The 23,603-nt window shown below is 56.1% G+C and overlaps 9 protein-coding genes across 9 annotated transcripts; 8 read left to right on the top strand and 1 right to left on the bottom strand.

Moving 5' to 3' along the window:
* Positions 1-254: 254 nt before the first annotated feature.
* On the top strand, positions 255-1,226 carry BU26DRAFT_382430 (uncharacterized protein; the record flags this gene model as incomplete). Its single annotated transcript, XM_033822589.1, has 1 exon — positions 255-1,226. A coding segment is annotated over one exon (972 nt), but the record flags the coding sequence as incomplete, so codon positions are not given.
* Positions 1,227-1,903: 677 nt separating this feature from the next.
* On the top strand, positions 1,904-2,629 carry BU26DRAFT_511073 (uncharacterized protein; the record flags this gene model as incomplete). The annotated part of the gene is made up of 2 exons (XM_033827267.1): positions 1,904-1,929; positions 1,987-2,629. 2 exons carry the CDS (start codon positions 1,904-1,906, stop codon positions 2,627-2,629), a joined length of 669 nt encoding a protein of 222 aa, XP_033677166.1.
* Positions 2,630-3,635: 1,006 nt separating this feature from the next.
* BU26DRAFT_468268 (uncharacterized protein) lies at positions 3,636-6,342 on the bottom strand. Its single transcript, XM_033825287.1, has 2 exons — positions 5,546-6,342; positions 3,636-5,495 (listed from the first exon to the last, which is right to left on the bottom strand). Exons 1-2 carry the CDS (start codon positions 6,042-6,044, stop codon positions 3,808-3,810), a joined length of 2,187 nt encoding a protein of 728 aa, XP_033677167.1. The 5' UTR covers positions 6,045-6,342; the 3' UTR covers positions 3,636-3,807.
* A 227-nt stretch (positions 6,343-6,569) lies between these two features.
* Positions 6,570-7,467, top strand: BU26DRAFT_524792 (uncharacterized protein). The gene has a single exon (XM_033830360.1). It carries the CDS (start codon positions 6,733-6,735, stop codon positions 7,096-7,098), a length of 366 nt encoding a protein of 121 aa, XP_033677168.1. The 5' UTR covers positions 6,570-6,732; the 3' UTR covers positions 7,099-7,467.
* Positions 7,098-8,207, top strand: BU26DRAFT_167432 (uncharacterized protein). The gene has a single exon (XM_033820224.1). It carries the CDS (start codon positions 7,204-7,206, stop codon positions 8,023-8,025), a length of 822 nt encoding a protein of 273 aa, XP_033677169.1. The 5' UTR covers positions 7,098-7,203; the 3' UTR covers positions 8,026-8,207.
* Positions 8,208-9,211: 1,004 nt separating this feature from the next.
* BU26DRAFT_544225 (uncharacterized protein) lies at positions 9,212-11,317 on the top strand. Its single transcript, XM_033831726.1, has 3 exons — positions 9,212-9,644; positions 9,728-9,856; positions 9,924-11,317. Exons 1-3 carry the CDS (start codon positions 9,444-9,446, stop codon positions 10,932-10,934), a joined length of 1,341 nt encoding a protein of 446 aa, XP_033677170.1. The 5' UTR covers positions 9,212-9,443; the 3' UTR covers positions 10,935-11,317.
* A 461-nt stretch (positions 11,318-11,778) lies between these two features.
* BU26DRAFT_167455 (uncharacterized protein) lies at positions 11,779-13,843 on the top strand. The gene is made up of 2 exons (XM_033820225.1): positions 11,779-12,775; positions 12,877-13,843. The coding sequence occupies exons 1-2, from the start codon at positions 11,864-11,866 to the stop codon at positions 13,819-13,821; spliced, it is 1,857 nt and encodes a 618-aa protein (XP_033677171.1). The 5' UTR covers positions 11,779-11,863; the 3' UTR covers positions 13,822-13,843.
* Positions 13,844-14,440: 597 nt separating this feature from the next.
* On the top strand, positions 14,441-19,773 carry BU26DRAFT_167457 (uncharacterized protein). The gene is made up of 2 exons (XM_033820226.1): positions 14,441-15,706; positions 15,858-19,773. Exons 1-2 carry the CDS (start codon positions 14,707-14,709, stop codon positions 19,547-19,549), a joined length of 4,692 nt encoding a protein of 1,563 aa, XP_033677172.1. The 5' UTR covers positions 14,441-14,706; the 3' UTR covers positions 19,550-19,773.
* Positions 19,774-21,567: 1,794 nt separating this feature from the next.
* BU26DRAFT_167563 (uncharacterized protein) lies at positions 21,568-23,457 on the top strand. Its single transcript, XM_033820227.1, has one exon. It carries the CDS (start codon positions 21,793-21,795, stop codon positions 23,155-23,157), a length of 1,365 nt encoding a protein of 454 aa, XP_033677173.1. The 5' UTR covers positions 21,568-21,792; the 3' UTR covers positions 23,158-23,457.
* Positions 23,458-23,603: the final 146 nt, after the last annotated feature.

Raw genomic sequence — 23,603 nt, forward strand, 5'->3', positions numbered from 1 at the left:
ATTCTCGACTTCCCGCTCCGAAGGGCGATATCCGCCGCGGCGTCTGGTGCTGTGCCACTTCGGAGTATTACGGACTTCGCTCCTTCGTCTCCGTCTTTATCGCACAAACATCCACAACATTCCCGGCTTATGTGAAACGTTCTCACTCAACTTGTGAGGCGCTTTATCGGACAAGCTAGCGTCATCGTCTCCTGCTTTAAGATTCCCGAAGGTCTGCTCCTGCGAAACCTACGAGAATATCCAATTCTACAACGATGCACCGCGCCCTCCTCCTCCCCGAGGTCGTCGCTACAATCCTGCAAAATGAAGTCTCGACCAAAGGCTTCTTATTCACGGCCCTTTTCATCAACAAGCTCTTCTTCAAAGAGGCGAGTCGGATTCTATGGTATGGATGTGGTACCCGATACGGCAATCCCATCTACCATCTCGCCCGAATTGTCAAGAATGATCAGAGGCGAGCACAACTATACGCAGACTTGATCCGTATGGTCCATTTCGCGTACGAATTCAGCAACGACGAATATACAGAGGAGGCAAAATGGCACGAACAACTCACCAGACTCCAATATCCTCAACTGGAAAGGGTTCACTTCGAGGACGCCCTAGACTCTGTTTCTTTCAACCGCGGAGACATTATAATTCACTACGCACAACCGAATGTCAAAGAGTTTAGATTACGTGGTGGCAGCATGCTGTCTGATTCATTTTTGGAGACGCTGGGCCAACGTTGCCTCAGGCTGAGATCGGTAGAACTTGAGATCCACAAGCAGAACTATATTTCAGTCAAAGGACTAGTCAACTTCCTTGAACGATCTCAGTCTTTGGAGATTGTTCACCTCCGCGAGGGTTTCGAAAACAGCTGGTCTGCCAGAGCATTCGAGGTCATTTCACAATACCCTAGGCTGGAACTACTCAGCATCCCGGATGTCGAAGACACCTGGATCGAATCCCTAGCCGCTGGTTTCCCTGTCCTGACGAGTCTGTGGCGGTTCGGAGCATCTGACCGAGGCCTAGAGCGAATGCATCGAGTGGCCCCAAACCTTACCACACTTCATTTGGATCTCACAAACTTATCTCCGTCGCATCATGCGCTCGCCTCAGCCTCCAACTTCTCTCTCCTGGCTATGTTTTCGGTTAAATTTGCACCGGGAAGTAGCATCAACGGGCAGGAACTAGTGCTCCTCGCACAAAACTGTCCGAACTTGACTTGGGTCCAAGTGGGGGAGGAAGGAGTAGTTCATCCAAAAGCTTTCGATATTACGGACAACCTCATCGACGAACTCGCCCAACGCCTCCCGAGAATACAGTATTTATGCCTCGCCTTCGAGAGCTCGACCCTGCTTACCTTCAGCTCATTACAGTCATTCGCCAAACACTGCCAGGATTTAACACGCTTAACTGTGCCGTGTGCGGTCGATTGGCAAATCATGGCGGACCTTCCGGAACAAACAGTGTTTCGCGAGCTTTGGCTGCTGCAGATTCTACTACCCGCGAACAGAATCCAATGGACCGAAGAGGATGAGGATAGCATGAGATTTGTGGCTGCCAGGATAGGGGCTTTCGCTCCTAAGCTTACGAGCTTTGATTTAAAGGATAGCAATGCAGCAGAGGAGAGGCTGGTAGATTTCGTGATGGACATTTGCTTGGAAAGGGACTGAGAATGCAGCGGCCAACTGCATGCGCGTCGGTTCCGCATTGCTACGTCATTCACTACCGCGCCTACGCTAAATTAAATTGCGCTTGCGCCTCGCACACCAAAATATCTAGACGCGACCAGACAACAACAATTGCACTCACCGAGTCCCAGCTAACTTGCTTCCTAGACATCTGCGGACAATCTTTCGCACCGCACATAGGGGTTCGGCCCGCTCAGCACTCTCGGTCGCTCGCAGTCACAACCAAGATGGCAAACAGGAAGCACCTTCTTAAGTAAGCCATTACATCCCAACAGCTGACCCAGGCTGCCAAAGCTAACGGAGTGCTTAGGCTTGGGTCTGGAGTTATCACTGTCGCCGTTGGAGAGGGCGAGAAGCAAAAAGAGTTCGCCGTCCACGAAGCTCTGATCACCGAACGTTCTCGCTTCTTCCGCAATGCAATCCAAGGAAATTGGAAAGAGGCCGAAGAGCGAATCGTCAACCTCACTGAAGATCACCCGGACGTCTTCGAGCTCTACCTCCAAGCTCTGTACGCTGGCCACGTGGAACTTCCGGACGGACACGCAACCGACACCTTCTACAACATGCTTGGTGGCGTCTTCGTGCTTGCCGAGCGCATCCGCGACGTTAAGACAAAGAACCTGATAGTGGAGGAGATCAAAGCCAAGGCAGACATCCGAGAACACTTTGCGGCATATCTTCAAATGGCCGCGGTGATCTATAATGGCACACCTGGTCCCTGCGGTATCCGGCGACTTCTCGTCGATCTTGTTGCGAGGAGCAATGACTACCACGCCGCTCAGGAGGGGATAGAGAAGTTCACCGCCAAGCTTGAAGGCGTTCCGAAACAGTTTCTGATGGATCTGGTTTTCGGCCTCTACACCAAGCGGCAGACTAATTCGCGCTCAGGTTGGAATAGCTTCAAGTCGGAAAGCGCGGCGACGTACATGGAGGATGAGTCTACTAGTCAGTGAGGCTTGTGCGAAACGTTCCTCTGGCGGAGCCGTGGGTTAGAGCAACGACCTTCTCTTAAGGACGCCGATCAAATTTATCCGGAATGCAATAATATTTGGCTGTCCGTAACAAGCGTCAACCAGTCTGTGAGAGTGTCTTGATCCTCAAGCTTGGTGTTATCAAACTTCACCTGTCTGACAGGCTTACCTTTACTTCAAAGCTCAGTAGCTCACTGGGAGTCTACCTAGGCTACAAACCCGCCTGTTGCGCTCGAGCTCTTCAGTCTCCCATGCCAACCTCAACCTCAACTCCTCGCCCAAAGCAAGCCCGTCACTCCAGGATGGCCGCTCCTGAGAAGATGATCAACAAGTCCGTCACACTTCAAAGAGTTTCCACTAAGCTCTTCTTACTAACGCGGTTTTAGGAAGCTCGGCAACGGAGTCATCAGGAAAGCAGTTAGCTACAGCCCTCCAAACCAAACCTAAGCCTCGATGTCGGAGTTCGTTTCGACTATAAACCTGTATTCGAAGTAGGCGGGGACTAATAACTGGTACATGGAAAGCACCAAGTTCGGCGCTCTCTGACCCCACTGGAACCTCATCTGATCTATTACTATCAGACCCTATGCCACAAGGGTACAGAAGACATTTCGGGACATGGCTCCCTAGATCCGCAGCGGAGTCGCATGAACTCGTCTCTTTGACCTTGAGCTATCTCCGGCTCCTACGCGATGTTATGCGTCCTCCATAACGCCGCATAAGCAGAAATATCTTGAGCCCATAGAATGCCTACTCCGAGCGGCTTCCAAGGCGAGCGGGAACCTCTGGTGTTGGCGGCACTCGATGGACCCGATATTTCGCCCGGCTATTAGACGGAGGAGTCATCGGATGTGGACGGCATGTGATTGAAGGTGGCCATGGAAAGCGGCAAGCTGGCGGCGAGGATTGGGATGTTCTTGCTGGGGAGCGATGGGTGGAGTGGGCAATGGGTTTGAGGCACAGAGTTTTGTTGCTAACATTAGGACGTGGAAGGAATAAGCTTTAATTCATTCACCAGACGGAAAACTGATTATCCCTCCGGACTGCAGAACATGACGCTTGACTCGAAACCTTGCCGCACGCTTCGATATCAGCGCAAGCTAGCAGTATCCCACGCAACGACTGCCTACGCCGGATTAGCAGACATTTAACAAAACAGGTCACTCCTGCCAAACACTACTCAACCTCCTCCTCCTCCTCCTCGGTCGGACACTCCCTGGACTCATACTCCTGTCTCTCAAACCTGCAAAACTATTCTCAAGAATAGCGTCCTCAAGATCGTCCTCCTCTTCGATCTTGTCAAGCACCTCTTGCGGCGGCTCCTCTTCGAACACGGCTTGAATATCGGCGTGCACATTGAAGTTACTCCAGAAGCCCCACTTGACTCTTTTGGAAGGTCCTCCAATAGTCTTCTTCCGCACGGGCTTCCACAGCGCTCTGCGCTCGTACCATCCAAGCGCAATGAGGAGAGGAGCATTCAGGATTCGGACTATGGTTATGTTGATCTTGTGGAACCATCGCGCACTGACGACAAACTTTAACGGTAGCAAGACGACGAATGCAAAGAGGTTGAAGGGGGGAAAGTAGGCGAATAGCGAGTCTGACTTCACCCCTTCGAAAGTCGAGACCGCGCGGCGGAATTGGATCTCAGATGTTGCGTCGGCGGCGATTTTGGAAAAGGTGTTGGAGAGTATCGAGACGAGAACAGTTAGGAACAGGGTGTTCCCTAGAAACGCGTAGATGACCATGAGAGCAGGGCCAAGGATCTCGTGGAAGGCCGGCGCCTCTTGGATTCCAGTGCCGTCCAAACCGAACCAGATCCACAACATCCACTTTGAGATCGTGATTGGACCAGGTGAATCGTTGAAATCGACCTTAGAACTACCCATGCTGAGCCACTTCAGCGCGAGCAGAAACCCACCAAAGCACCATACCGCGATAATCGTTAACGCGGTGAACTCTTTCATCATAGCTCTCAAAGCGATGAAGAGCATGTTCTCGGGCATGAGGTTAAAGGCCAGGCGTGGGAAGAGGATCGGGGCGGCAATGGCGAGAATATCAAGTGCCTGCCTTCCATAGTCGACATCGCCCACTGCCCAGCCAAAGATCCGGACGCCCAAATACACTATATAGACCACCACAAAAGCGACATCCAGAAAAGCCCAAAGCTCTTGCGTGTGGACCTGCCAGCCGTGCTCAAGCATCGACGCGCATTCATCTAACGTCCAGCCTGCCGCATACACAAGGAACAAGGCTTCCGCGGAGGTGAAGACAGCATGGTCTTGTCGCATCATGCAGAGGCAGTACAGGCCTAGAAGGATCAGAAACTGAGTTACTTCGAGGATGTTGCGCGTCCGGGGAACAATGAGACGATACTGGTTGAGCAGCGGCGCTTGACGCGGATCGTATAGCGAGATTGGTTTGTGCTTGTAATGGTCCGGCAAGATATCGAGGAATGATGTTGGCGTATACACTATCCTTCCCCGGTATACGGCATCTATGACCTTTTGAGAGGCGGAGCCGCTGAGGAACATCTTGCTTTCCGAAATAATGGCAACTTCCAGCGCGGTCAATTTGCCCTCGTAGCCGCCCTGGCTCTGATACTGCCAATGACTTCGTTCTGGTTGTATCTCGGGTGGCGCGTTCTGGAAGGGCTGGAAAGGTGCGACCAAGATTTTGGCTAGCAAAAGCAAGCCCGTCTTGCCGACATTCTCCTCATCGTGCTTTCGCAGGACCTTCGTAGCGACGATCTCACATAGATTGGCTCGGGTGAGGTTTACGGTCTGGTGGTGATGCTGCCAATGTTGCTCCCGCAGGAACTGCATCCTATTGACAAGAAGGCAATACACTACATGCGGTTAGCACCTAGACCAACCATATAATGGTTACGGCACGTACCTATGGACACATCTTCCTCGTCGTACAGCCGATCGACAAGTGGTTTCACGATCAACACATTCATGCGGGGCTCCTTGAGCTGATCCACCGTATAAGGATCCTCAATGCTGGCTAGTACGAGCCTCCGTATCCGCTGGATGTTGAAGTAGACATTCAGCCCAGAATGCGGATCCGGACAGAACACCTGCCTCGGCCCAGGCATCCCGCCATCTTCCCTCAGACAGCCGTCTCGGTCCGCGATTTCATCATCGCTTAGCAGCGCATCCTGCTCCTCTCTGCTCCTCACCGCGCGCAACGCATCGCTCAAGCTGCGATGGCTGCCAGTTAGATGCGGCCGCTGAAGATGCTCTGGAATCCGAATATGTTGCGAAGACTTGCGCTTCGGGGAGACGTCGCCACCATTGCCGTTGCTGATCGAGCCGTAGGTCGAGCTGTTGCGATTTGTATTTGATCTCGAGTTCTTCGAGTTCCAGTCCGGAGTGGAGGTCGGGCCGGACATATATAGGAGCTGCAGGAGATCACACGAGCGCACTTAGGTAAGAGGAAAAGGGGCTGCGTTGGCGTGAGGTAACAGGAATCAATGTCTGGGACTCGATGCCGTGAGGTTGGAAAACAAGCTTCGGCACACCCAAATGAGGAAGTACAGGCGAGGCCTGGTGGGGATCCGGGTATGGCTAACTGCTTGGCTGGGAGGCCTAGGGATTTCTCCAACTTCCACAGAGCGGAGAAGAGCAATTGAGGATACGAGTGCGAGTGCATGTAGTCTAGTTGTTCCGAAGGATAGTTGTAAAGCGGTGTGCGGCGCAGGGCGATGATGATAAGGTGGCAAAAGCAAAATGCACGGGCTCCGAGGGGCGATAAGCCAGGGGTAAGGAGGTCTAGCCGGAAGGGGAATAGCCCAAGAATGTTGCCGAGGCAGTCCCGAGGTCTACGGGTTCTCAACTCTAGTCTTCTTCGATCCAGAGGATGATTTCTCCAATGCTGCGTTAGATATGGAGCTTACGTTTCCTTTCTTCAGCAATCAGGCTGTCCGAGGCTCGAACCGGGATGCTGACGGCACGTTTCCCCTCACTGGCATTCTCAAGACGACATACTTCTGCGTCCCTCCGAACCCGAGGCTGGTAGAAACTAAGGAACCTCATCGATGATCGTCTGTACAAAGTCAGAAACAGCAAGACATTAACGGCATGCCGCGGAGCTTGTCATTGCTTGAGCCCCCGATAGACGTAGCGCTCCTCACAAGCGCAGCCGCAAAGAGCATCAGCCTAACGAAATTAATCAATGATACGGTTGGACCGATACCGAACTATCGTCTCGAATATCTGCTCCAAAAGGCCTTCGAGATGGTGGCAGAGCTCAAGAACATGGGGACATTGTCCCTGTCCATCCGGGAAAAGAAGGATGCGGAGGCACTGCAGAATCTACGTGCGCGGCAGGACAACGTGATAGAATCCCTCACGATCGAACTGAAACAACTGACACAGCGCGAGACAGGAAGGCAGTTGGGGTCGCTGGGAGGGACCCGCGAGGGCCAAGTAACACGCTTGCAGTAGTACCTGGCACTTGCTGGAGAGGACTCGAAAGGGGTTCCTGCTGAATTGACCGATTGGGAAGATGTCATTCAACAAATCGAGCAACCAACCACGGATGAGCTTCGTATGACCTCTAACGAGAAGCTAGGGATGGACAGGGCTGACCAAGCCGTGGCGCTGAACCAGAGAGCCGCTCTTGTAGATTTTGGGGCCAGCATCTTGACAGCTATCCCAGATATCGGTGAGCGAGCTGAGCCTCTTAGGGTTGGCATCTCCATTGGCTCAATTACAAAAAACCTTGCTGAGGGCATGAGTCTTGCAGTGAGTGTGATGGGACAGGAGGATTTGATGCAATCCGCCGAAGGAGTGCGAGCTTCGCGCAAAGAGAGCTTCATTCGCCAACTCCAGGAGCGCAGAATGCAAGCCAACGTGGCTGGAAGGGACATCAAAGTGACGGACAAGCAGATCGAGGCCACCAAGGTGCGCTTAGAGATGTGCGAGCGCGACATCAAACTGCAGCAACAGCGAGTAGCTCACATCGTGGAGATGGAAGAGTGGCACAATAACAAATACACGAGCGAGCGGTTGTACGCTTGGATGGACAACAGCGTGCGAAGCCTATTCTACCAAATGCACGTCCTCGCCAACGATCTAGCGAAGAAAGCACAGAAAGCATTCCGCTTCGAACGAGGCGAGCCAGGTATCGAATACATCGGACAGAGCTACTGGGACAACGGGCGCGATGGTCTACTGTCTGGCGAGCCACTCTACCTTGCGCTGAAGCGCCTGGAAGCAGCATACCTGGAAAGGCGTAACCATGACTTCGAGATCGTGAAGAACATCTCGCTCCGCCAAATCCAGCCATGGGCCCTCATCAACCTGCGCGAGACAGGCACCGTCGAATTCAGCATTCTAGAGCCGTTCTTCGACTTTGACTTCCCGGACTAATACTGCAGACGCATCAAATCAATAAGCCTATCTATCCCTTGCACTATCGGACCATATGCCGGCGTCAATGCCACACTGACCCTCCTCTCCCAACAATACTGCATCAACGCTACCGCCAAATTCTCTACCAGATCCGCCGAGCACTTCTACCGGGAATCGGAGTCAGCAGCCGATACCCGCTACCGCACAGACCAGATCCCCATCTCCGGGCGAGCAAGACGCCGCCGTCTTCGCCCTCGACTTCCGCGACGAGCGATACATACCTTCGAGAGCGCCGGCGCAATTAGCAAGTGGCGCATTGAGCCTCCCCCTCGTGAGATCCGCCAATTCGATTACGATACTATCAGTGACGTCGTGCTGCACATGCGGTATACAGCGCTATCTGGTAGCACCGAGTCCCGTAACGCGGCAATTGCTGCAGCCGGCGAGTTCCAGAGGTCGGCGGGCCAGGCCGCGGATACAGAGGGCTTGTTCATGGCGCTGGATCTCAAGAGTGATTATGCGAATGAGTGGTTTCGGTTCGTCAACGGCTCGGATAGGACGCAGCCGGCTACAATCCCGTTGAAGGGTTTGCAGGATCGACTTCCGTTCTTTGCTAGGGGGCGGGATGCGAGGGTGGTGGCAGTGAGTGTGTTAGCCGATACGGAAGGAGGAATAGCGATTGACGTGGGTAAGGAAATCTTGCTTTCGGGCAGAGGAGATATTTCTTTGGAGGCCGGAAGTAAGATTGGGGGCTTTTGTGTGGCTGTGGCGAAAAGCGTGCAGGAAAGGTTGGCCGACGATTGGAAAGTGGACTTCGAGCGAGGCGATGGCGGCAGGCGTGAAAAGGATTGTCATCGTCATTAGGTTACCTACATGATCCCGACGCCGTAGGAGTATAGAATCCTCTGGTTACCCTTTCTAACAGGACCTTAATCCTCTCAAATGCCATAGACCGGGCGAAGTGGCATCCCTACTGCAGCTCGATGACTAAGACTACTCTGAATACCTCCTATGGAGCATGGTTTCTATATCGTGCGTTTTGTGATGCGGTTGAGGATCACCTGGGCAGATCCAGTCCAGAGAAGGAAATCTTTTCGGCCCCATTCCGTTTCTGACTTAGCTCCCGCGCGGCTGCGGTAGCTTCCCCAAAACATCCATGGATCAAAAGAACAGACCATTTATAAAGCTCTTTAACCTATTGAATGCCAACTCAGCCCAGTTGTACCCCCTTCACGCAGAGAGCCCCGTTTGCTTCATCAAACTGTTCTACCGCACCGCGCCGTCTCGGTACATAACAAGAGACTCCGCGGGCGCCTCGGCTATCGAGTATCTTCCCTGACCGGAGCTTCAACGTGCATCGAGGTCTGAGCATCTCGACCGAGACAGGTTGGACAGCCGCGCAGCTTGGGGCAAAGTCGTCGCACCAAACCATCACCATGGACACACACTCCTCATCCAACTACCCATTTCCCACCCAGGTATCGCTCCAAGACCAATACGTTGGCAAGAAACTCGAGGACCTACCCACGCCTGCTGCAGTCATAGACCGGGCTATTGTGAAGGGGAATTGCGATGCCATGCTCGATGTCTGTCAGAAACTCGGCGTAGGATTTCGGGCGCACGTGAAGAGTCACAAGGTAGAGAAAGACCTCTTCTGCCCTGAAATTATGATTATGCGGGACGACGTGGTTTATGTATGGAGTGCTGATCAAAACATCAGACGCTCGAGCTATCCAAACTGCAAGTCGGGGGCTCCGGTCCCGCCGACTTCGTGGTGTCGACACTCATCGAAGCCGAAAACCTCCTCTCGTTGGCGTTAGAATGTCAGGCTGAGGGACGAGGGTGCAGTGTAAGTTAAAATTGAATTCGGGGTATCATTTCTTCATCGTAAGTCGTGCCTCGTTGATCATATACAGATACTCTACGGTGTGCCCATCGCTCCGTCCGCAGTTCCTCGCCTGCTGTGCTTGGCCAGCAAACTTGCTCCAGGCACGCTGGGTATTCTCATCGACAACATTGACGCCTTCCATAGGTATCATGAGCAGGCTAGAGATGCGCATATTGATGTGTATATTAAGATCGATACCGGGTACCACCGCGCAGGCATCCAGACCACATCCCCTCGGTTCCCAGAGCTCGTGAAGACCGTCGCTGAGAAGGTAGGGGAGAGCTTCCGCGGGTTCTATTCACATTATGGGCACTCGTACGGCGGTAACTCAGAAGATGATGCCGCGGATGGACTGACTGAGGAGCTGCTGGGGTTGGAAGAAGCGACAAAGGTGGTACCGAAGGGTTTCGCGGGTAGACTGGTGTTGACAGTAGGTGCGACGCCGACCGCGACAGCAGCGTATAACATGGTCTCGCCTTCGCCAAAGGCTAGAGGATTCCAGGCACTGCTTGGCCGCTTGAAGTCGAAGTGTACTGTCGAGCTGCACGCCGGCGTCTATCCGCTACTCGACCTCCAGCAAGTCGCCACACACGCACGACCACCAATGGGCGACGCCTCGTTGTCGAAAGAGAGCATCGGAATGAAGATGCTCGTTGAAGTATCCTCCGTCTACAACGAACGCTCGAAGCCGGAAGTGCTCATATCAGCCGGGTCGCTGGCGTTGGGCAGAGAACCTTGCAAGAGCTATCCGGGGTGGGGCATTATAGCAGGGGAGCTGGGCAATAAAGGGGGTATCGTCTATGATGAGCGAGATAGCAGGAGCGGCTGGATTGTTGGGAGGATAAGCCAGGAGCATGGGGTAGTGACGTGGGAGGGGACGAGAGAGCAGGCGAAGGAGTTGGCGGTTGGGGATAAGTTGATGGTGTGGCCAAATCATGCGTGTGTGGCTGGGGCTGGGTTTGGATGGTATCTAGTTGTAGATTCCGAGCAGGGAGGCGATACCGTTGTGGACGTGTGGGTCCGATGGAGGGGATGGTGATAGTTGCGGCGCGTGGGTCTGTAAGGGGGGTTATGTGTGTGGGTGTTGGTGGTTGCTTCGTCTCCTCGAACTGGGTGCTCCTCTCCATGCTCGCGGGGTGTGCCACGACTGTTACCTAGGTAGTTTGTATGTCTGCGAGCTGTCTATCTGTCTGTCTGTCTATCCTCGAGCTTGCCATGTCCGCTTGGAGTCGTTGCTGGCTGCGGGTCAATGTTGCCCGGTGTGTGATTGCGCAGTCGTCGGCGGTGGCGGCGACATGGCGGGCGGCGTCGGGAAGGGCGTCTCTCGCTGTGTGAGTTGTGAGTTCCGCTTGGAGACTGCACGTCCGCAGCGTGTTTGGCGTCGAGGGGTGCGGGTGAGGGGTGAGAGGTGAGGGGTGAGAGGTGAGAGAAGTGTGGTGGAGCACGGTGGCTTCGCGCGCCGGGCGCTAGGGGCGCGCCCCATGCCCCAGCGGGTCTGGCGCCGGCCGGGGCATGCAGCTTTCCTGGCGAACAGGCAAAATGCGAGGCACCGCGCTGCCAGACCTGCAGCAGCTGGAGATCGCGCCGTTGGTCTGCTTCCTCCCCGGCTGCCAGCACGCTCGCCCATCCATCCCATCCTCCAGCTTCCGCTGCACCTCCTCACGCTTCTTCTCCTCAGGCGTCGCTCGGCCATCGCTCGCGGCAGCATGCTGCCCACCGCGTCCTCTCCCCCTTCCCCGTACTGAGCCGCCGTTGGGCCACACATTCGGACCATTCTGTCATCCATTGGCGACCTGACCGCCTCCTCGTGCTTATGCACCGCCCGCCGCCGCCCACCACTGCACCGTAGCATCTGCCCGTGTCCGTAGCACCGTAGCCCGCAGCCAATCGACCGCCCGCCTGCACCCTTCGCAGCCCTCGGAAGCCTGCCGCTGCAGCTGTATATATCGTGACCGGCGTCACATCGCCATGGTGCCCTTCCGAAGGGCCTCCCAGAAAACCCGCCGCAGCCCAGACGCCGTCCGCGACCCCCTATCCGACCCCCACCCCTTCGCATGGCACGAGCAGCGCGACAAGTACATCATGACCTTCCCCATCCACCCGCTCCCGTCCATGCAGGGCCCCTTCGAGGAGTCGATGCTCGATGCAACCGGCGAGACGGGCTACATCCCCTTCCAGAACCCGAACAAGTCCATTGAGGCGCGCCAGCAGCAGCTGTGCCGGGACACCGACGCCCCGGAGCTCTCGTGGAATTTCACATACAACTGCCATTGGCGCCACCATCCGAAGGGGAAATACCACCCTCTGCTAAAGACCGTGGCCCAGATCATCTTCGGCGTGCATCTGCTGCATCAGCACCTGGAAAAGTCCGTGGCCGACGTAGCAGACATCTTGCTGAAGCACGTCAACGAGCTGGACAGCTTCCTGCAACGGGCGAACGAAGACATTGAGGGCAGTCTCAAGGACATGCTGTTCCGGAGGAAATGCTTGAAGGTTCCCATGGAGCACGTAAACGAGTTCGACCGCCTGCTCGACGACCGCACGTACCGGGCCCAGCTTTTGGAAGGGAACGTCACCATCGAGCGGACCATCAATCGCATGTCGCAGATGCTCAACGACTACTTGATCGACATGAGCACCTTTCGGGACGCCAACCACGAACTGGATATATATCTACTCAATATCGGCCACGAGTGGGCCGCTATGAATGAAGACGTGGGACGCATCTACTCGGCCATGTGCGGGAATACCGGAGGTTGGGCACAATTTCTGCAGAGCTTGGTCGCCAAAGCTGAAAAGCTCGGTGTTGTGCTTGTGCAGGTCAGCAGCTACTGCAACGAGATCGAGAAACGTTGCGGGGCTGCTAGCCGGCGGAGTTTGGTAGGCGACCCCTTTTCTGTTCTGTCGATCTTCAGCCACCCTCGCACATCAGGTTTCACCATGTTTCCCACATTTGAACTGACACTTTGCCTTGCCTTCAGATTGCCAGCCGATCCTCGTCCCGAAACTCGTCAAATTCACGAGATGCAGCGCGCTCCTTTCGCAACTTTGCAAACAACAAGCCGCTGCCCACGGTGCCGAATGAGCGCCCGCCCTTTATGACACCCCCCTCTGTAGGAGGTGATGTGACCCCTGATTCCCACAGACGACCAAGCAACTATCCAGCGCCTGCACCAGCACCAGCACCAGCATCAGCACCAGCATCAGCACCAGCATCAGCACCAGCATCAGCACCAGCATCAGCACCAGCACCGCATGCCAGGCCTGTTGGCGACCCTGAATCAGACGAGCCCGTCAAGCAACAGGACGACGTAGCGGGCTCTGCTTCTAACGAGACGTTACGGTCTGACGTCTCTGCAACCCATGGCGATATCGACAAGCCACCTGCATATTGCAAGGATCCCTCTAATAGCTATGATCGACATCCAGGAGTTGTGCGGGACGGTTCCGACAGCACCATCCGGAAAGAAGAGTATCGGCCGCTGCATGCCTCACATCCTAGCGACCCCGGCGATGCCGTCGGTCCAAAGCGCGCAGAGACAAGAGCAGGAAAGGAAGAGCACAGCCCGCCGTTGACTGGCAAAGACTCCGCTTACTCGTCCGTGTCCGGCGGATCGTTCGCATCGCCGCTTCCTCGCTCGGCGTCAGCGCAGTCATCGTATCCGCGTGCTCAGTTCGGCTTGTTCCCTAGCAGCGGGCCCAGCACGCCCAAGCATTCGATCTCAGGCCGCTATGGCGCTGCATCGCCTGCTTTGCCGTCGCCGATGGCATCCGAGCAGCCGGTTTATGTACCGCAGCGCGCTCAAACCTCCCTCGATAATTATAATGCGCCCTCTCGCCGTTTGCTGAAAAAGTCCAGTCTCTCGTCGTTGAAGAGGCTGTTCAGCAAGAAGAAGCATGGCTCTGTTGACACCATCGCAGAGTGAGCGGTGTCTTCGTTCCTTTCAGCGGGCATTTGACATGTTTGTTTCACACGTCGTGCGATGATATACCCCCTTGGTTGGCCTCTTTGTTTTCGGCGTAACGTGCATGAGCGCTTGCGTGAACCTTGTATAGTATGCCCCGTTTCGTATCTAATGTTGTTATGACGAGCTCGTACATGGACGTCCCTTTCTTGGTCCCGGATACCGCAGGGGGGAAGACGGGGTAGCAGCAGTTGCGGACGCGGCGGAGCGCACCTCCCATAGGCGAGTGGGGAGGCATACAGGCGGAGTGCGTAAGAGGCTGCTCTGATGGCCAAGGGCCGGGTGGGTAAGAGAGGGCGGGCAGACGGCGCATGGCAGCATCCTGACTGCCCTCGCCGGTGTGCTTCGGATCGGCCCTGGTGGGTGCGGACGCGAAAGGGCGAAGGGACACGCGGTAGGTAGAGAATCTCAATCCTGGCGCCGCTTTCTTCCCTTCTGCCGTACCTTCGCGCTCGGCGTCGACGCTGCGTATGCACTTGCCGGCCCGGCAGACTCTGCGCGGCTCCCGGTCCCGTGAAGAAGGCGCGTCCGCTTGGCTAGCTCACCGTCTCCTCCCTCCTCTCTCCTTCAACACACCCCCTCTCTCCCTCGCCTCCTCTTCTTCCCTCCACCACCCCACCCATACCATTCTTCTCGTCTTTTTGGCAGTGCAGTGCAGTGCGGGACTGCGGCAGCGTGCTATCCGGGCTTTTTGGAGTCGTTTGGATACGCATCCTCTAAGGCAAGCTCGCCGCCTCCTCATTTTCACCCCGCCCATTCCTTCTACTCCGCCAACACGCTGCGACACCCACGGCGACACCCACAGCAACACCCACAGCAGTGCCTCACGGCCTGAGCGGCGTCACAATGCTGCTCGCGGACCGTGACCCGAACGGCAGCGGGCGTACGAGTCGCGCATCGAATCTGTCGATGGGGTCGCACCGTCAACAGCAGGCCGGTGCTGGGCCTGGTGCAAAACAACACGACCTTCTGTCCTCCGCGCCTGGCGTCGCCTCTATGCTCCGGACCTCTACGGAGATGGGCAATCTCGGCGGGCTTGCAGGAGACTCCTCCAGCATGATCCCTCGTGGTTCACGGCGCACCGGTATTACGTCTCGCCTGAGCACGGCATCGTCGCGGTCGAACGCCTCCAACCGCACGTTGACCCATAGCGCCTGGCCCTCTTCAGCCTCTTCGAGGCCGAGACGCTCGCGGGACAACAATGTGCCGCAGTACGTCCCTGACACCCTCTCCCCAACCGTCATGAACATCCCGGGCTCGTCGCCGCTAATCCCACGGGCGCGTGAACCTCGAGACGGTCACCGGTCTCGCTCCATGACAATGGCGAACACTCCAGACCCAACTTTTCGGCTTTCAGCCAACCGGTCGTATGGCAGTCTGCGTACGCATGAACAAGTCCAGCGACCCAAGTCGCCTTACCGGTATGAGAATAGACACCGGGGCTCTGGCTACCGGCCTACTTCACCCGAAGACATCGCGGGCTCACATACTCGACCCATGCATGGCCACGGCCAGATGCCTTCGTACCATGCACCGCCGCACCACCCAGGGCAGATGAGGCGGAGGACGCCGTCTGATATGTCCATGCGTCGTGACGAGCGGGCGCACAACGCGGGCCCTCCTCGTCGATCCCGAACCCCGGTCTACTATGGAGACCCGCATCCAGACATTCCGCCTGTTCCGCCTCTGCTTCCGCACCATCGTCTTGCTGCGCAGCAGTCTCATAAGTCCCGCAAGTCAGCAAAGACATCTGTCTCGAGCGTGTCCATGGGCCGCCGTACAGATTCCGATGGTCCTTCGTCTGAAGCTCCCACCCCACCCACACCCATGGGCGGCGTGTCAACTGGTACGTAGGTCGCGGCACACATTGCACCATGTCTCAGCTCTTGCCTGTAGAAAGCCCTCCCTGAGAGCTTTCCATAGGTAAAGGCCTGAAACATGATATAAGTTCGTTCCCCCAGTCACAGACATCTGCTAATGTACCGCCATCTTTGTAGGTCCGATGTACTATGATTATAGCGAACAGTTCGAAGTCGAGCAGTTTGCCGAACCGGAGCGTGCAGGAGTCCGCACGGGCTTCGTCCACCGCACCAAGACCATTTTCGAAGAGCAGGGGTCGGCTGAACCTAGCCCAAAGACAATCGATGTCGCTGTCGTCGGAAGCATTGTTGCCCCACCAGCAGCCGAACTGCCAGATGTGGCAGAGCTTCCTGCATCCCCAGTTGGACGACGAATCACGCGAGACCTGATCCAGGAAGGCATAGGGCCAGCATCAACTACCGGTGATGTCATGGCGTCGGGAGAATCAGAAGAGACCATCCGCAATGGCATGGAGCAAGTTTCGAAGGGTGATGTCAAGGACCAGCCGACCAGCTCAACCTTGCAGCCTGAGCAAACCAACAAGAACCGGCTCAGTACTCTGTCTGAGGGTGGATCAAGCATCATAGACTCCTCCACGCTGAACTTTGCCGTACAATATTCGATCCCCATGGTAACTGGTAACGGCATCAGGGTGCAAGCGAACAATGACACCGGCCCTGTCAATGGACACGATCCCGGCACGCCCACCGAAGACGGCATGACAGACCTTCTGGCGGGATACCAGCACACTGTCACCAAGCAGGACGACGAAGGACATGGCCAGGAGGGAGGCACGGTCGATGAGTCCGCCGACAAGTGCAGCAACCACGCCCCGAAGTCATCCGATGAACAATCGTTCAAGTCGTGCACGGCCCTTCCGGATCACATAGAGCGCCCATCTAAGGATCTAGATGCCAAGTCATTCAAGTCGTGCAAAGGCTTGCCGGAGCCTGATCCACCTTTCAAGGACTCGGATGCGCGATCTTTCAAGACATGCAAGGATACCGTCACCCCAGAGCGTGCCTTGGACATGCCTCCATTGAGACTTACCAAAATGAACATGGTCACAGGGGAAGTCTCAGTGGAAAAGCTTGAGATGGCGCCGATGGAGCGCAACCAGCAACCCACTACCTCGTCCGAGCCGAATATGTCGAAGATTTCGAACGCGTCCCACGCCAATTCGAAGCCGAGTTCCCAGCATGTGTCCGCCTCGAAATCAATTTCCTCTTCCACTGAGAGCGGTACTCAGCAGCCTCCGTCGGTTCCTCCTAGAGATTCGAGTTCGTCCAAGGAAGCACAGCGTTTTCAAGCCGCAGCGAGCTTCTTGGTGCGTTCTACCAAGCTGCAGCGAATACCCAGGGCAATCTCCAGCTTTGGTAGAAAGTCTGTTAGAGATGAGACCGTTGTCGCGCAGGACACGCGGAACACCGGCGAGAACATCCCGACACCACCGCCAATGCGCGAGCGACCGCTGTCTGGCAATCCCACAGGTCCAGTAGAATCGCTATTCGAGTCTCTCAAGACACCCGAGAAAGCATTGGTGAGGCAGGAGGTGGTGACAAGGCCGCAGCGTGTGGACACCGCCGCGCCTCAGGACAGGATGACACCAAAGAACCGCGCCCTTACGGAGACGCCGGGCCTCAAGGGCGCAGTCGCTGTGCATCAGCGCTCGCTGAGCACTCCCTCGCCGATTGTCCCGGAACCCTCGTCCGTGTATTCTCCCGAAAATATCTCTTCTGCCAAGTCCCGTGTCCATTCTTCGCCCGTTCCAATTCCGAAGACGCCAGAGCATAACCGGCGCGATAGCCAGACCACGACACACTTGGTATGGCGCGGTCGCAATCCCTCGAATATCCCTTCAGCGCACGGTGGGGAGACGCTTGGGATTCGAGGCGGCAACTCCCGGGACGAGACGACAACAGACCTTAGGCTTTCTACGTACAAGCATCCCATGAGCCGTCTTCCCAACGTCGCGGAGGAGCCGCATGAAGACTCGAGTCTAGACATGAGCGCGAGCAACTTCAAGCACTCGAGCGTTGGTTTCCCCGGTGGTGGCCAGTCCGGTGCTCGAGGGTCGGAGGATGATGCGGCGGTGGCCGGAAAGAATGCACCGGTCGAATCGCACCAGAAGGGCGCTCTTGCGCAGACACACGGGTTGCCATCAATGAATTTTAGCCAGCTAAACCTGCTAGAGGGGCTGAATGAGTTCGTTGAGTCTTGTTCGAATCGGTCGTCGCTCAACGGTGCGCTCGACGACGGGGTGGCGCCGTCGCCAGAGGAGATTCGCGAGAGGTGCCAGAGTGTTCTGAAGCGCCTGGAGGAGTTGAAGGAGAGTGGCGACGCCACTGAGTCCGGTGCCATGAACCCACAGGCAATCATAGCGGAGCTCCAGAAGGTACTCATCCCGCATATGGACGATCTCTCGCAACAGCTGTCTGAGCTTCTGTCATCGTATGGATGGAAGGCCATAGTCGCAGAGGCAGAAAAGTTCCCCGAGGAGGAAGCCATTGAGAAGCATGCGATGGCAGAAATCAGTGAGGTCGCGCCAGCAACCAAGCGGTCCTCTGCTCGACTTCGGCCACTGCCAGGCTCTCCGCAACTGCAAGTGGTGGAAGATGCGGTGTACGAGGAGATCACCAGCAAAGAGAAGGGCAAGGCTTCGAGGCCCGGCAATGGTGGTGCGCAATTGACTGAAAAGGACCTGGGTGAAATTGGGGCTGCGAAGGGGAGGAGCTGGAGCGTTGCCCACGCGCGCACAAGTGACAAAGCACCTCTGGCGGAGCTCGAGGCACCGTCCCTCGGCCTCCCGCGTACGCAGTCTTTATCGGTCGGCCACAACAACCTCCGTGACTCGCAAGACACGAGACTGTCCGCCAGATCCCCGCAGTCTCCCGGCAGCACGCAAACGGCGACAGAGACGCGGCCGTGGAACAGCGATAAGAACTACCCCTGGACAGCCACAGACGCCTCTGTCGATATCTCCTTACCCCAAGCAGCTGCCGCCAAACACTCGCCGCGCGCGGGGCCATCACACCTTAGGAACCGGCTCTCCGACGCGTCTAGCGCTTCAGGTACGTTTACGCCCGACGGCACACCGGCCGGCACGATGCCCATGCCCGGCTCCGATGACTCGTTCACACATGCGCGTCGCCAAGGTGACCAGCGATACAGCCTCGAAGCCAGGTCAACCAATCCTCCGGGACTCAACCTCCCGGCCCAACCTGGCTTTGACGCTAGCGGCTACCTGACTGGACCCGTCAACGTGCATGGCGAAGATCGGTCCCACGGTGCTGGCGAACGATATCCTACTTCGGCTCTGACGCTACCCACAGACTCCCATCTGACAGGCGGCACCTCGCTCAGCCACTTGACCGTCAACTCGGACGAAGAGCCCCACCGTCCTCCCCCGCGCAAGTCCCTCTTTGGACTCCGCCGCTGCATAAAAGCTCCGAGCGGCAAGTCGAGATCCGCCTGCGCTCCCGACGACCTCGAGTCCGCCTTTGTCGACGACTCCACGCAGGGCGGTGTGGCGAAAGCCAATCGTCTCACCTTCAGTAACGCTCAGGGAATGACAAAGGTTGAGTATCACCGCAATTTGCTCTGCGACAGGATTAAATCTTGGTGCCACAAGGGTGGCCAGTTCTTTCGCAGCTTATTCGGCCGTAACAGCTCGTCGCCGGCTCAGCAGCAGCGACCGTCCCAGTCCGCCGCCCCGTCGAACGACCGCCCACACGGCGTCACCCACCCCGACAGCCGCTACCACTCCCCTCTTGAAGCCAATGGCTGCTACCGCGAGACCGGCGCGGCCCCGAGCCCAAACGGATTCTAGGAACCCGGGGCGGCAGCACGCCGAGTACTATCAGGTCAACAAGCGCCGTGCGCATTCTTGCTTTGAACGTCTCTGGGATAGGATTCAATCCCTTGGTGTCCCTCGGCTGAAGAAGATCCGCGGTCGACGCCGTCCCATTGATGACATGGACTAGATCTCTCCAGCTCGGCCTGATCCACTTTTTTTTGTACCAACATTTCCGGCTTGTTTTCTCACCACACTAATACTCACGAACCGATCCCTTTTACGCATTGCGACACAGCTGCTTGCCGTATACTATGACTTACGACTTGACAACTTTTCTCACGAACTTTTATTACCACTGTATTATACTAAGCGATGACGGACGTACCATTTCGATCGCTCTTAATCCGCCCCGGACATACACGAGCTCGTTGACCATACTCGTTGGAGCTTCTTGAGAAACGAATCGACTTCCAGACCACGCATGCGTTCTGCTTTTATCATGCGGATGGTAGCGACTTTTGGAACGAACCGGTTTTCTTTCACATTGGACTCGTCTTTTCCCCTCCTACACCAACTCCGTTGGACGTCAATTAGCTTGCCAGCACTGGTCCCGAAGCACAACCACGGATACGATCTTTCGTTTCCCGCACGATAACTTGGCTTACCGTCTTGGTCTTGAGTCAACAATCTTTGCTGGAAGTTCGTCTTGTGCTGCTTTCGAGGTGCTCGACTGCTTCCGCTTTTCCGGCTTGTCTCTCAACTCGGCTTTTCTTGTCTACCATTCACTTGGCGGGCCACTTTCTCGGATATCCTTCTTTTGGTAACCCGCTACTCTTCGGTGGCTTGTCTCTTGGAGCTGGATGATGAGTTTGGAATTGCTGGGTTATGTGGACGGCCGTCTTTAGGATCTATCTTGTCTTAACCTTTACATTTTGACAGAGCATCTGTCTTTCTTCGGATGGACACTGGGCAAGTCAACGGCATCGGTGGATATAAGTGGAACCTTTGTACTTTACTGGGGGGCTTTATGGATGGAGTTACACTGGCGATAGTTTTCGAGATGCGCATGTCTATCTGACTGCATCATAATTCGATCACTGTCGATTAATGGTTTTCGCCTTGACCTTTGTGACCTTTGTGATGTTGCATAAGTCATGCTGTATGTTTACGGTTGCACTTATCGCCTCGCACGCCGAGCTGCGAAAGCGCTCACTCACTCACCCAACTAAGCTATCACACACTAGTGGAGGGTGCGCCTGGCCCACGCCCATACGCACCCTCGCGCGTCCCGGGATCTTCTTTCTTCGTCAGAAATCGCCGATGCCGCGTATGCAGGTGAGGTGCTCGACCGTTGCCGCATCGGTATGAGATCACACGGCCATATCGGTGCCCAGGTGGGTAACATTCTATATGATCTAATCGGCTGCATTAGGGGTCTTCCTTCCGCCATCCATCACATTCATCATCGTTACTCGCCTCCAAGATCACCTACCTTGTTCGGTGATACAGCTCGGTTTCGCTCTCGGCGCAGCTAGCTCCCTTCACACAGACACATCCACAATGATACTATGGAACCATTGAATTGCAACCGGCGCGCGGCTCCCGATCCAGCTGTACGGCGCGACATCCGTCAGCTTGCGTCTTCGCCCGTGGTTCTTTGGCTGAGGCAATACCTTCTGTCGGCGCTGCCGCACCAATGCCATAGCGACCATTACTTTCGCGCCGTCTGTACACCGTCGAGCGGCCCGTCCATAGTCTCCGGCGGGCTGGACCGCTGGATCCTGGGATAATCACGCCGCCTGCCGTTGGTGGCTGCCATAGACGCATGTCGGGAGCTGGTGCAAGACTATTGGGCCCGCACGTGTCGGTAGGCTGGTTCCGAGATCTGGATTCGCAAAGTGAACCGGTGGATGCGAGATGTAGGGTCCGCACGCGATGGTCGGCGAGGAGAGGAAGCTTGGGGACGACGTGGGTACGAGTGTTTTGAAGCTGAGCTGGAGAGAAATGTATATAGCAGGCGGTGTTTCTTGCGCGCTGCGTATGAGCTGCGTATGGTTGACAGTTGGCGTTCCGGTTTGCTTTGATCCCACTGTGATTGTAAGCTCGATTTGAGCTTCGCTGCGAGCTATCTTTCTTCAATGCGTGCAGTCTTCTTCCTTGCTAGCAATAGAGTGCGTTCGAAGAACGCATGTTCTACCGCGCTTCCTCATCACCTATCTTGAAGACGTTCAAGGCAACCGCACCGACACCGGCCACGAGAACCCTAGCATACCAAAATGGCAACCAAAACACACCACTCACCACCGGCAACTCCACGCCTAGCTCCCTTCACCTCCATACCGTTCACAGCCAACACCACACACGCCGTCAACACTCCACCACCTTTGAGCCTCCGCACTTCACAACAATCCTCCAGAGGGTCTACGGCGCCCAATACCTCGCTGAGCCAGCGACGCCGTAGCAACACCCTCTTCAAGACGCCCTTCCACTTCACCGTGCGTCGGCGGGCGTCCAGCACCACCACGCCCTCGCCCACGTCTTCTCCCCACAGAGCCGCTAGCGTCTCCTCCTCTTCTACCTCCAGCCTTCCACGAAGTCCGACAAGCACGACCTTCTTCTCATCGCCTCTCGAAGGCCACCACAACCCCGGAACCGTATTGCTACGCCGCCGCGCTTCGTCACCATCCTCCAAGAGAGGGGAGCTAGACGAGATGGGGTTTCCGTTTGGGAGAGCGGTAAAGGAAGGCAGTCGTCGCGGTCGCGATCTGGGCTCTGCGGGTGAGAATGCGAAGAGTAGGGGGAGTCCGACGACTTCGACGTCGCCGTCGAGCCACGCAACGTTCGACGCGCATCCAGGGACGCTTGTGGACTTTAGCTCGCCGTCTTCTTTTTCGTCCGCCTCGCCGTACCAATCCAGCACAGACACCCCAGTCTCAGCCCGGCAGCAACGCATACCCTCAACCTCCTCTTCAGCAAGCACCACCGGCTCCACGTCAGAGATCAGAGAGAACGCCTTGAGACGTGACGAATACCACAGGTTCCTCCGCATCACTGCTCGCTCAGACTGCGAAGGACGTCGGAGCTCTGCACCGACAGATCGCGAGATGACGACCAGAGGGACGGAGTATGCGAGTTGGGAGGGGCTTAGAGGAGGTCTCCCTTCTTCGCCAGTTCCACCAGCTGTCCAGCACACAGAACAGAGGCAAGGCAGAGAGAGGTTGAAGAGTGGGGTGTATAGGGCGCCGCTACAGACGGCGAGTAAGGATGAGAAGGAGAGGGAGATGGAGAAAGCAGAGAGGGGGCAGAAAGAGAGGTTGGCCAACATCGACTACAAATCCCGCAAACTGGTCCAACGAGAGCGCGCCATGCGAGAGGGGCGCTGGGAGCCCATTCCTCTATCCAGAAGCGCTTCAGTCCCCTTTCCTCCCTCCACCGCCGACGAACGCAAGGCCAGTAGCAGTTCCGGCGGCTCAGTGGAAGGCTTCCTGAAGCACGTCAGGGGAAGTTTTGAGCATCGCCGCTCTGAGAGCTTCAATAAGGGGAAGGCAGACTATAATATCTTTAAGGAGGAGTGGCATGGCGTGTGGTTTCTGGGGCATGGGGATGAGAAGGTGTTGGATTCGAGTAGGAGGGAGGGATAGAAGACCTATCCTCTTCCAATAAGGTTCGGTGGACGAATGGTGGGAGCGCAGGTTCAAGCTAGATAGCTGAACATTACGCAAAGAGCCAGACCATCATGAACGAGCTCCCTTTTGGCATGCGAGGAAGACACGGCTCTTTGGGCGTTGATAGACAGGGAGCTGAAGGCCTTCGGGCTAGAGCGGCCCACGACTTAGCGTAGGGAAGTGTTGCGGCTGGCAAGCAAGAATCTCTCCAGGAGCTTTGGGCCTGGGGGTATCCATGAGGTCCATAGTTCGGTAGAACTCCTATTCGGGCGGCCCATTCGTACCTTATGTCGTCGAGAAGCACGGCATCCAAAGCACGCCGGGCTGCATCATAACCTCATAACCGTTATAAATCATATCTCTTCCATGGGTATCTTGATTCCAAACCAATCCAATCCCTTATTCACACAAACCTAAACTCC

Source organism: Trematosphaeria pertusa, assembly GCF_010094035.1.
Source record: "Trematosphaeria pertusa strain CBS 122368 unplaced genomic scaffold BU26scaffold_21, whole genome shotgun sequence".
NCBI lineage: Eukaryota > Fungi > Ascomycota > Dothideomycetes > Pleosporales > Trematosphaeriaceae > Trematosphaeria > Trematosphaeria pertusa.